This window comes from Etheostoma cragini, chromosome 11 (assembly GCF_013103735.1).
Source record: "Etheostoma cragini isolate CJK2018 chromosome 11, CSU_Ecrag_1.0, whole genome shotgun sequence".
Lineage (NCBI taxonomy): Eukaryota > Metazoa > Chordata > Actinopteri > Perciformes > Percidae > Etheostoma > Etheostoma cragini.
The window spans coordinates 5,640,610-5,653,647 of NC_048417.1; the positions used below are offsets into that span (position 1 = coordinate 5,640,610).

At 39.9% G+C, this 13,038-nt stretch overlaps 1 protein-coding gene across 5 annotated transcripts in view; it reads right to left on the bottom strand.

Annotated features, from left to right (window-relative positions):
• The window catches only part of kalrna (kalirin RhoGEF kinase a), a 105,702-nt gene that overhangs the window by 3,460 nt on the left and 89,204 nt on the right, over positions 1-13,038 (bottom strand). For 4 of the 5 annotated variants that reach the window (XM_034885099.1, XM_034885101.1, XM_034885102.1 and 1 more), the window contains 7 exons: positions 12,588-12,871; positions 8,117-8,282; positions 3,025-3,087; positions 2,748-2,775; positions 1,672-1,834; positions 719-840; positions 81-212 (listed from right to left, as the gene is read on the bottom strand). In XM_034885099.1, coding sequence (XP_034740990.1) covers positions 81-212; positions 719-840; positions 1,672-1,834; positions 2,748-2,775; positions 3,025-3,087; positions 8,117-8,282; positions 12,588-12,871 — 958 coding nt within the window. Of the gene's footprint in view, positions 1-80; positions 213-718; positions 841-1,671; positions 1,835-2,747; positions 2,776-3,024; positions 3,088-8,116; positions 8,283-11,397; positions 12,872-13,038 lie in introns of those variants that run through there. The other variant, XM_034885100.1, reaches the window with a different exon arrangement.

Here is a 13,038-nt window from a genome sequence, read left to right on the forward strand (position 1 = left end):
GAGAAATGGTTTAACATCTGAATATTTCAACAGGAAAAATCCACCCAGTGTCTCTCTCACTCACCCACCCACACCCCTACCTTCCTGTCTGTACTCCACAGTGTAGCTGCTGGCAGCACAGTGAGCGGATGAGGCTGGAGGCGGCCAGTGGATCATCACTGCCGTGCTGCTGGCCTCCTGGGCCACCGGTCTCCCAGGGGCTGCTGGGATACCTGCAAGAGACCGAAAAGAGGTAAAGTCAGCAAACCACTGCAGCTGCTCTGTTTAGAAAGAATTGCTGTTGAACATGTCAAGTAGAACTGCAGAAATGAACTAGATGTCAACTATCTAATTCAATGACAACAGTTTTGGTAATCCATGAATGGGTTTGACATTTTTTTGTGAAAAAAAATTAAAATTCTAATTCAAGCTTCCCAATTGTGAGTTTTTTTCTTCACTTATTTTGGGTTTTGGAAAACACTGATCCACATTTTTCCCCATTTACACCATTAACAACTAACCGATTAATCAAGAACGTAATACTCAACAGATTAAGCGACAATGAAAATATGTCTAGAGTTGGTGTGTCCTCGGGGGGGGGGGGGTTATCTAAGCCATTACAGGTTTCTACTATACCCTTACATGCATTTCGTATTTCTGAATACTTGACTATCTAGTGCTGACCGGGGGGTTACTGTTTTTTAAAGGTGAAATGCTGCTCCTTTTAATCCAGCGTTACCTTGCACTTTAATGGAGGCGGAGGAAGAGGCAGAGCCGTGGTCGTTAACAGCAACGCAGGTGTAGATCCCTGTGTCTTGAGGCATCAGATTACAGATCTTCAACAAGATGTCACCTGAATCCCTGGAAAGTATAAAAGGTGCAGGGATTGAGGAAAAGAGAAAGAAGTGTTGGAAGAGAAGAAAGGGAGGAGTAGGATTAGACATGGACGAAAGAAAAGAGGATGGGGGGGGGGGGAGAGAAGATAATGTGAAGAAAGCAGCCAGGCACAAACAGTAAATGACAGGAGTAATGGACACACTGAGGTTCTCTCTCTTCTCTCTTTCCACCTGTGTGCATCGACGTCCCAGTAATGCTGGTTACTAAATTAGCTCCGGGGAGCTCAGTCCTTATATTCTGTCACCTTGCAGTTTTCCAGGGATTGGGGTGACCTAAATTGGACTTGCAGCTGCTGCCGTGGTCCTGCTCCATGCCCTGCAATGCCCTGCACTGCTACTACTATTATTTCTGGTTATAGTTCTATTTGTTGTAGCAGCAGGTACTTCTACTACTGGTAATACTACTACTATGATTATTATGAATCTTATTTTGCCGTATCCGTATCTGTTTGTGTGTCTTTGTGTCCCAACCAGCAGCGGCAGACGGCGGACCATAGAGTCAGGGTCTGTCTGAGGTTTCTGCCGTAAAAAAAATATACAAAAGAAATAAAGCTGGTCTTTGCCACTGTCGCACCAAATGCTTGCTCTTAGGCGGGGATTTATTGGGTCTTTGTAAATTATAGCGTGTGGTCTAGACCTGCTCTATCTATAAAGGTGTCCTGACATAACTCTTGTTGTGATTTGACACTATAAACAAAATTGAATTGAAAATGTAACACTGTAGGAATTTGAGCCACTACAGTCAGTGTAAAACAGAGGAAACTGCACACATACGCACAAGTGCATTTGTCGTTACCTGATGTCTATGGTGAAGCGATTATTGCTGGTCACTGGGTTCTGGTCGGGGCCCTTCAGGGTGACGGAGGGTTTGGGTCGTCCACAGACTTTACAGCAGAGGACCACGGTCTCCCCAAATGCACACACCACGTCTGACAGAGGGACGAGGAACTCTGGAGCCACTGCAGGCAGGAAACACATCACAGCGTACTTCCAACTTCTATTTTTAAACAAATGTACCATTCTGCATTTCATATATTTTGCTATTAAAAGCGGAAAAAGAGGCCTTCTGGGTTGTTAACATGACTCAGTTTTTTCCATCTGGTCACAGTCACACTAGTAGACAGTAGTGCTTTAATGGAGAGGCTAATAACAGAAAAAACAGCAAGGCCATGTATGTCTGCAGCTTCATTTGAAACCTATATTCTTATAGTTTCTGAAAATGTGCTTGTTTGGCATACGTTATAACACACACTACACTACACCAGTTCAAACATTGTTCTAAAAAAAACATCACATTTGAAAAATATTAACTAAGACATGCCTTATGCAACACTAACCTGATGGGAGCTAGGGAGTTTTCAGTATTTGGTATTGTTGGTGTCCCAGAAACCACTCCAAAACATCTCCAAGTGACCCCACTTTGCTAAATGTTTTTACTCACTTCCATGACAATAGAAGAAAAACATACTAAAGCCTTAAATGCCTTACTAAAACATAACACATAACTAGCCAAGTGGGCCTTAAGCTGGCCCAGAGTCGGCATGTGTGCTGGCACTAGATGGATAATATGTTGCCTGGTTCACATGCCATTTGATGTGGACATGGACCCAGTGAGCAGCCCAGCTTTGGGAATTAGACTAGTGGTAACCAGGCTGATTCTGGCATAATTCATCAAGCGTGCATGCTGCCAAAACAATTTAAGTTTTGAGGCTTGCTATAGTTACCAGAAATGGAAGTAACAATAGCACTGGGGACTTCTATTATGCTCTGCAGTTGGTGAGGTGTGTGCAGAAGTCTCTTTGAGAGAAGCCCATTAATCATTGTGAATATGCACACCTCCTATAAAACACAACACACACACACACACTTTACCTTGCTGGATGAAGTTTGGGTTGAGAAGCTGGAAAACAGATGAGGTCAAAGTTAAAGTTTACGTGAGGTTTTGTTTTCTATCCACAATACCCATCGAACAAAGTATTTGTTTTTAGTTTTTTTTTAAATTTAGGTTTTCTGTCCACAAGAAGACTTTAAAACTTGTGTCATCTGCCACGGTTTGCTTGTTTTAAGATGTCATGGAAGATAAAATAATCTGGTTTTGTAACTCAATGCATTTTTTTTCCCAGAACAAAAAAGGATTGCTTGACGGTACCTCCATGCCGCTTTTTGGGTCCAGGTCGTCATCACAGTCGGACTCATCTGACGTGTGAACGTCCTGGTGGAAGAGGCAGGGGAAATAATAATATAGAATAATAATAGAGAAGAGAGTTTAAAGAGGGTAGGTGTTAAGGTGAAGCAAAAAAATGCAATTGGGAAAAAAGGAAGAGCAGATCAAGGGAATAATAGGAGAGGGAATAAGGAGAGGAAAAAGAGATGTGGATAAAGCACAAGGGCAGGGAAGCAGACCATTAGAGAAGGGCAGCAGGAGAAGAAAGGTAGGAGAGGAGGAGGAAAAATCATGGCAAAGAAGGATGAGAGGAAAAGAAGTATGGAGGATGGAGAGATCATTAGGAGTCTGTGTGTGGTTATCACTCTGTGGCTATAGACAGGAGGATTCTAAATGTACTGGACGGTAACTCCAAGTTTTGCACAAAACCGTGTCTGTTTGGCTGAGACTCCCCTGAAAGCTGTTTTGGTTTAAAAAAGTTAGCTTTGCTTCCTCTCCTTTTTCTGTTTTATTCTTAGGAAGAATGGCGTACCCGAAACAATCAAGTAAGCAATCAATCAATCACTGCTAAGTGTTTAAACTGCTATTTCATGTAGGGCCACTAGATGCTGACTCCAAGACAATTCCAACATGCAAATCTTTTTTCTAAGATTTTTATCTTATCTTATTTTTTTTTATGATAGTGAGAGAGACAGTCAAGGAAAGGGCGGAGAAAGGGGAAGACTCGCTGCAAATGGCCGTGGGCCGGACCCAAACACAGGCGGTTGCAGTTGACTCAGCCTCAAAGGTATGCATCATAGGTATAGGCTCTTTTTTATTTTGTATTAAACATTCCTTAATATATATTATTGCTGAAAGAGAGGTAGGGTTTTCTTGGCTGACCAGTGTCTCACCCTACAGTCAGCTATGGTGTCTAGTGCTTCTCACAAGAGGAAAACCAAAGTTCCTGGCTTTGAAACATTGTCCTAGACAATCCATTCATTTTTCTTACAGTCTAGGATGTTAAATGTCTAAAATGTTCACTTTTTACTAAGCAGTAGGTAGGATTTATGTAGTTTATTACATTTTTGGTGTCAAACATAAAAGGGACAGCGGTTAAACTAGGGCTGCCCAATGTATCTGCATATCTGTATATATTATATATATATTTGTTTTTTGAAATCGCCATTAGAAAATCAACTGGTACAATAAACACATCGTAAAAATTCGAACATATTGCAAAAGATATTGATTTTTTATTTTAGTTTAATGAAAATATCAGAAGAAAACTGAGCTTTTGTCATTCTTTTTAAGTAGTGCCTTTTATTTTCAGTGTACATAGTATTGCTATCACCATATTCAACCAGGATTTCGCATATCACATATTTTCCTAATATTGTGCAGCCCTAGATTAAAACACAGAAGCACCTCTAAGTTTCAAATGAAAGCATGGTTTCTCTAACGGGGGTACATGTACCCCTAGGGGTACTGTGGAGGACAGCAGGGGGTATGTAACATTTTCTGCAAAATGTTCTTTAGTTACAAGGCTGTAATTACTTCTGTTTTTTTTTCTCAAGTTTTTGTGGCCGTTTTTTAAACTTTACAACTTTCTTTGAAAGTTTTGTCATTTTTACCTATTCTTGCCATTCTTCCTTATGTTTTTCTACTGTCTGAGTTTGCTCTTTATAGTTTTTTGTTCTGCTTTTTTCAAACTTTTTGGATTTTTTTTACTTGTTCCCCCTTGCCTTCCTTCTGTTTTTTTTCAAAGTCTTTATTGCTTTCTTGACGTTTGCGTCTCCTTTTTCTAAGTGTTTGTTACTATTTGACCCTATTTTCTACAATACTTTTCAATTTTTTTCCCCCCACCTTTTTCAGTAGCATTGTAGCACTGTTGTAAATCTATCGCTGACATCACTGTATTGTTCCTCTGTATCTAGTATAGTATAGTAAAAATTATTTGCGCTGGTTAGGGGGTAGATGGCAGAAAAAAAGAAAACTGTTCAAAGGGGGTACATTATTGAAAAAAGCTTGGGAACCACTGTATTAAAGGATAGTAATGCTGTACATCTAACTCGTCACCATTATCTGAGCTTGATCTGTTTCAGACATTTACAGTTGCACATAGTTCTTATAGTATGTGGATCTCAGCAGGTCTTACTAAATGCTATCCACTGCCATTTACTGAATGTAAAAAACCTTTGAGTGTGGATAGTAAAAGAGCAAAAGTAATCAATGTTCTTCATACATTAATAAGCAATACAGATAAAAAAAGGTTCATGCATATAGATGCATGTAATGTAAAGTCTGTTTTTCTTCACATGGTAAGACTTAAAACTTTGTACTGTACGTCACCCACGCAACATCACAAACTCAACATCTCAGTCATCCAATAGGACTGTAAAAATCATGAGGATTCACATTTATCTATAAAAACTGTTACAGGATGATGTTACATAGCTACAAACAAACTTTTTGGTGAGCTCCATGATGTTAATCCACTACAGGAAACACTGGTTAGCACAGGAGAGGAAAAACAAAATCAAACTTAAATCAAAAAGGTCAATGAAATCTACCTCTATCCGTGCAAAAGGAGGGAGAAATAAATCACAACGCAAAAACACAAAAAGAAATCAGACTTTTATTTTCAAATCAGTGCATTTGAGGGTTTGGGGGGTAAAACAAGATTTGCATTGTTCTTTAATGGTTCTCAACCGCAGAATATTTTCAGATTTTTTTTAACAATTTTAAAATGTCATTTTATTTCCATGATTATTGTATTTTCTTTACCTTGGTTTAATCTGCCGACAGCCATCTTAAACTTTAAGGTCTGTTCACACAAGCATTTATAACAGCATTTTGACCTGGAATCAATTCACTGCAATGGCATTGTTGTGATGGGTTGGATGTAAAAAATTAAGTAAATTCCAAGAAGGTAAGCGAGCGACCATAAAGCCATCACCTGCCGTTCATTTTGGCGCCACTTTTGACCCCACGTTACGCAGACTTTTTGTAAAAATAGGCTAATGATTGTGTCATAACCACGCGACTTAACTTCGCATAGTAGCTGTTTAGGTTTAATTACTAATGTTAACTAGCATTTTAGTTAGCAATAATTAGCCTGTGCCTATTTTATTTATTTAAATATACATACCTAAGCTCTCAGACTCTACAAAATTAGGAATGATTGCGATTTCTCTTGGCACAGCTACCAGAAGAAAGGCTGCTCACGTCACATCTACGCCATCAAGCTCAGTTGGAGGCTACGCAGGAACGCTCAGCCATCAGGGGAAAAGTGCTTCTGATTGACTTTAATCATCTCCGTGGAAATGTACAGCGTCACATGGTCCATTTCTTTTACTGTGTATAGCAAAGTCGGTCTGAGCTTTTGGATAGTTACTTTGTGAATAGTTACTTTGTGAACTTTGCGTTGTACGCCAATAGCTACCAATCTCAATAGGGCTGATCATCAAGCTTGTAGGCAGCTTGTTACTAGTAATTCTGCCGCATATAACAGCTTGGAGTTGCAACACCTTCGCATGAACTCCATCCAATTGTAATGATGATATTGTACGAAAATGTATGCACACAATAACGTATGATATCCTATGCAATTTGGAGAGGGCGGCTGGTCAACTGACGCCGGGTTGTCACGTGACGCCGGCTGGCTACAAGCTTCATGACACAGAGCAGCAGTTGCTGGTTATTTAAGTCGTTACAGAGATTCCTCCGTCACAGGTCGGTCGTATCAGAGGCAGTTAGTAGATATGTTTGGTATGTGTAGCCAAAAATGGGGGACTTTGACCTAGGTACAGTTAAAGCTCGTTTTGGCGGACATCCCTGTTAAATGTAGTCTACAAAATGGGAGCATTTCGCCATGACGAAAATTAAGATTAGGCACCAAAACGACTTGTTAAGATTAGGAAGAAGATCATGGTTTGGATTAAAAACCTTCCAAAGGAACACATTTCCTGGGTAAAACTCTTTAGTTTTCCCTGGGAAGTAAACTCCACTCCCTGGCTTGAAAGGCCCGTGTTTGACGCCCACCCATCCTCCACGACCACCTCTCCACGTGGCCAGCCACGTTCTTATACATTGCCCGTCAGTGTGGTGCAAACAGCATAAAAAAACGTGGAAAGCTTACGATTTAACAGTGTTTAACTTTTTTTGTAGAGTGTTGTTTGAATGAATGGTTCATAAGAACAGGCTGCATCTTCTTAAGCTATGCTACAGTCTTTGCCAGACCTTCCTCCACAGCGCTGCGTAGGAGGGTCTGGCTAGTCCACTTGGAATTGGGGGTTGGGAGAAAAACGTGCTCTGGTTTAGTGACATTTTTCTAAGCCAATCACAATCTTCTTGGGTGGGGTTAAGTGCCCCATGGTGCAAAGGCATTGCTGAAAAATAGCCTCGGGATAGAACACTCGTTTGGTGGAGCATGTGTACATTCAAAAGTTTTTTGTTGTTGCAACAGAAAAATCTGATTGGACAGATAGTCTGGCTAGCTGCCTGGATTTACCAGAGATCTGAGGAGAAGTTAACCATAGTCCTCAGAAATCTACCTAAGTTTAGAATGCAAACACACAAAAAGAGGATGGTAACAGATACGCGACCTAAATGAGTGAAATTCTGCAGAATTTCCGTTGGCAACGGCGCAATCCCAGAAGTGGCAGCTCAAGGTCATTGGATGTAGACCATTGTATACATAACCAACTAAATAAATAAATATATATTGGCTACATTGAATACAAAAGTGGTTTGCTTATTAACAGTAAGTTATGTCTGAACCTGAAGTTGTGGTTATGCTGGCCACATCACAATGCTTTTGCCCATAACTTGATCCATAAACACAAAACATACTGATCCAGCAGCTCTGTCAATAACAGTTTAAATTCTGCAGGTTGAGAACCACCACTGGAGTCAAATAGAAAGACATCAACCACTGTGTGTGTGTGTGTGTGTGTGTGTGTTTGCACACAAACATGCGCGCACGCACACACAGGTTAAGAAGAAAAATAAAAACCAAGTAGGGGCAGAGTGCAGGTGAGGGGTTTTGGCACACACATGACATCACCAGCGTGCGCCGTGGGCCTGCTTTACTCACTTTGCCCTTCGCCCTGGTGGCGGGGGAGGCGAGCGGGGGAGGGGTTGAGCTTTCTTTGGACTTACGGAGGAGGCCATTCTCCTGACCTCTGACCCCCGCCGAGAGGAAGGAGTCCTTGGCTTCAGCGCGCTTCCTGGCACGCAGCGTGTTCCATGACAGAGACTTCCTGTACGGTACAGGAACGAGAAACATCAACCAGCCAATCAGAGCGAAGCTCAGCCGTGTCCAGCTTAGTCTGGCTGCAGAGGCAACATGGCGTCAGGTCAAGACTTTCACAGAACCCTCCATAAAGAGTGGCTGGGAAGATTGCTGCACATTTAGAAGGATGTCTGTTTTATGAAATGAATATCTAGTTTTGCTTTAATTTCCATTCTGTCCCACTCTACGTTAAATTTCATCTTTTCTAAAAGGTACCATTTAGAAAGCTAAATGAAATGCAATAAAAAAAGGTATTCATTACTGTTATGTTTGATAAATCGTAATGAGCTTAAAACTCTTGATTGTAGTCATACATAGTCTTGACAAAATCAGTCAGTTTTAGCTACCTACTTAAATCTTTAAAAGCTCATTCTGGGAACTTTAAGTTTATATTTACTATTCAGCAGTATAAACATGCAAATTGAAACCAGACTGACAGTTATCTTACCAAATTGGTAGCCTATCATGCTAGCAATGGTTATCATACTGGGCTAGTTAAGGACACTAAGCTCTGCTTACTAGCTACTAATAACATAGTACAGCCTGGCAAAAACTTACTGATAAATAGAATTTATGGTCTGGAAATGTAACACTGAACGTAAAAACTTATTCTTCCTAATTTCAACATACTATCACAATTACAAAGTTTTTTTTACGATATGAGAATACTTTAAGAGGCAGAAATAGGCTAGAATAGAAAGAACGGTGTATTGAAAGCGCATTCAGCGCCGAGGGAAATAAACATAAGGAGGCACACAACTTACTCCATTTCACTTTCATTATTATTATCCCTAGTACATCCTGTGAGCAGTATTTAATCAAATTGTGTCACTCTGTTGCATCAATGTTTGTCAGCATGTACAATGTAAATGTACATGAAAAGGGATACTGTTGATGTGTAAGTCTTACTGCTTCCTGTAGCTCGGCATGGCTTCCAGAGAGAGCTTATTTGTCGCTTTAGCTGTCTTTATGGTGTTAGCTGTCAGTACAGTTTAACCTGTACTAATGTCTTGTTGTTTCCTGGTGCTCTGGTCTAAAATCATCTGGCCAAAGGACTGCTAATTGAAAAGTAACTGACAAACACTGGCACATTTACAAAAATGTTAATGTGTGTTGTCCTTTATAAAATAAAGAATAAGAATGTGTCCATCCTCATGTGTTGGAGCAGAGGGACCTGATAGGGTTGTGTTGCCTGAAGCTGCAGCCAGACTCTTCTGGTCCATTAAGATACAGGAGAGGCAGGACAGAGTGACAGAAGGCCCCTGGTCTGACTTTATTGAGACAGGGATCAAGTTAGACTGGAGGAGAGAGCAACAGAGACACATTAGACATTAGGCAGTAACATACTGTACCTTCCCAACACAACCAGACACTAACAACTGTTTACATTTTCACAAATTGTCCACGTGTGTCTCTTGTAGAATCATAACTCATGTTCATTTATGTTTATGTATGTGAGGAGTAAAGCAAATTATGGCAAAAACTCCTTTCCTAGGATAAAAAGAATCCCTCCCAATTTTCACTATTTTTTTCTAAGTGTCAAATAATATTCTATAAATCACTTCTTTGCCACCAGGTCAATAGTTGGAAGCAGTTTTCCGTCCAATGTCACTGCTCATATATTTCCTGTAAATTCATGAACATATAGCATTGTAATTAGTACAGAAGAGGACTAGGGACACATGTGGAAAAATATATTTTATTCCTGAGTTTCAAAGTCTTTGACTTTATTCTTAAATTTCACTTTTTTTTTTAAAGTCTTAAAAAATTGTCCTTTAAGTTTAAAGATGCCCTGCCATACAAAAAACGTTTTTACTTGAATGTTTGGAAATATGTTAGGTCCATGGGAGTTTGTATTATGTCATGAATGTGAAAATGAACTGCTACCTCCCCTGTCAGCTCTAGGTACGGATGAGAAATAAGCGGAGAAATCAGGCCGATTACTAAAGCTGGTGAAGTCAACAAAGGCATTTGTTTCCACAAAAAATGTTACTTTCCTTTTCTCAAATCTTTTATTTTTATAATTCTGACTTTAAACTAAAAACTCAATACATCTTTTCACATGTGGCCGAAATCCTCTTCCATAAATTAGCGGATACATGAAATACATGAAAATATATTGCTTTTGTTTGCAAAACATTCAACCCAAAAGCAGCAGTTTCTGCATTCCTAACAGTTTTAAAAGTTTTGAATTTAGTATATTTCAAGTTTTTACCTTTTGTGGAGTGTCAAACCGTTGGTTAGTAAAAAACAAACAAAATGTCAAAAGAAATGTTACTACAATAACAAATACAAAAAGCTGAAATTAAACATACAAGGAAAAGGTGCACACAATAATAGCATACCTGTTGCTCTAGTGTGAACAAACCTTCAGTTCTGTTACACTATATGGTCATACATTCGTAAAAAAATAAAACCCTGCTTAACCTTTTTTACTTTTAGTCTAATTTCCTGAAAAGGATCCTCTAGAGCAGGAGTGTCAATCTCAAATTCACTAAAGGGCCACACAGGAAAATGAGAATCACATCGAGGGCCAGACATGTACAGTTTATTGACATGCTTTTATTCAATCAAAAAATGTAAAATATTCTTGACTGTACTGCTGTACCGTCTCACTTACAGTTTGGTCGACATAAAGCACTAAAAAAGTCAAAAAAACAGCCTTTGTAGATTTAGCAAATCCACCAAAACAATCATTTTATGATTTTTTTAAAAAGCAGGCTTCCACAGCCGGCTCACAGCAACCCGTTTACCAGCCTGAATATGAAAAATGTCTGTTTCTGTGGGAATCTTAGAGTTTTAAAGAAAAAACGTCCAATTGGTTTGGCTCACAACTAGGCTCAAGGATAACAGGATCAACATTTCTGAGGGGCTGGATTTGGCCCGCGGCCTTGAGTTTGACACGTGCGCTGTAGAGCTTACATAACCTTAAAATATAACCTGAAGAATTGCAGAGTCAGTGAGTTTGTGTCGTCTTGTTCTTTCTAGAACAGCTTCAATCACTCCTAAATCACTCACTCTATCATCTTAAACAGAGAAAACTCATTTATAATATCACAAAGAGAAGCAGGCAGACCGCTCAGTTTAACGTTTGCTGCTGTAGTTTATTTACAAATATTAAAAACTACAATCATCTTCAGCCTAACGCACAACAAAACAACTTCACCTTCACCTCGCTTTGCTACCTCATGCTCAAGTCCAAAAAGGCTTATCTTACATATTTAAAATACATTTAGAATCATTAGTATTAGACTACCAACAATACAATGCTGACCGTTGCCATTAAACGCAACATATTGCACAGCCTGACTTCATTCATTTTTTTTTTAATCTTAAATAGTGCAAAAGGGATTTTTTCTTTTTTTTTTTTTTTTAAACAGGAATGTTCTAGAGCCTTAGTCCAAAAACAAAAAATAACTTTGTACAGTGAACCACCCACATAATAAACAAAACAGCGAGGAAACAAATTCCAAACGTCTGTAAAACTAAATAATAGTTAACAAGGCAGAAAAACAACAACAACAAGAGGAATAAACACAAATTTGTGTATAGATTGCCACAGACAACAACATATATCTTCTCCACTGCGGAGAACGAGGGCTGAGTCCACCTGAATGCCCCAGGTGAGTTTTTTTCTTTCCAAAAAAACTTAAAAATAAAAAATATATATACACACACATACAACAACAAAAAAAACGAGAAAAAGTGGGTGTTAGGAACTGAAATAAGAGTCCGGTTTTAGCTCCACATGAGTGTGAATGGGTGTCTCTCTCTGGTTTCCAGAGCCAGCTACAAGTTACAAGATTTTCTATCCAGTCTGTTTATGTGAGATAAATCCTCAGTACTTGTTTACATAGACAAATATCAGTCAGTTTGTGTGTGTGTGTGTGTGTGTTTTTTAGTTCAGTTGCAAGCCTGAAATCCATTTTCATGTAGTTGCCACAGAGTCGTCAAGTGACAATGGCTCAGAAATTAATCTGTCACTGCAGCAGATAAAGAGACCAGTTCTGTACCTTTTTACCTCCGAGGAACAAAAAGACAAAGTCACGAGTTAAAATACAAAAAAAGGAGGGAGGGAGGAGTTAGGAGGTGAGGGCAGAGGAAGTGAGTAGTGACGGCTTAGGGGATTGGAGCTGATTTAAAAAACAACAAAAAATTGGGTAGACAGAGTTTGTCACATCAATCTCTTATCCAATCCGAGTGCTTGGTTTGGAGCCCAACCAGAAGTGAGTCTTTCTGGAGGTAAAGAAATGGTTGGGTGGGGGTGACTTACTTGATGTTGTTGGCGTCGGCCACTGCCGCCGAGAAAGAGGAAGTGGAAGAAGAGTCTTTTAAGGACTTTGTGAGCGGGACTACAATGTGTCCCGGCACCCAGCCCTCGGCGGCGGGCGATTGGCTGTTGGCTGGCCGGTAAACAAGGTACATATTCTGCTGATTGGTGGCCAGGATCTGGACAGTCTCTCCCTGACTGACGCAGATTTCGTTCTCCTTGAGCGCCGAGTAGTCCTGCGAGACCAACATGGTCGAGGAGACGCCGTTACAGCCGCCTTCGATGTCCTGATGCGGGGGGAGACGGCAAAGAGAGAAGAGGACAAGAGGAGAAAAAACAAAGAGGAGGAGAGCAGGAGGAGACCAAAAGAAAAGAAATGACAGACAAAGAGAGGAGGAGAACAATTGAGGACAAGGTTAAGGTGAGTCTATGTGGGTTGGATAACTGTCCTGTG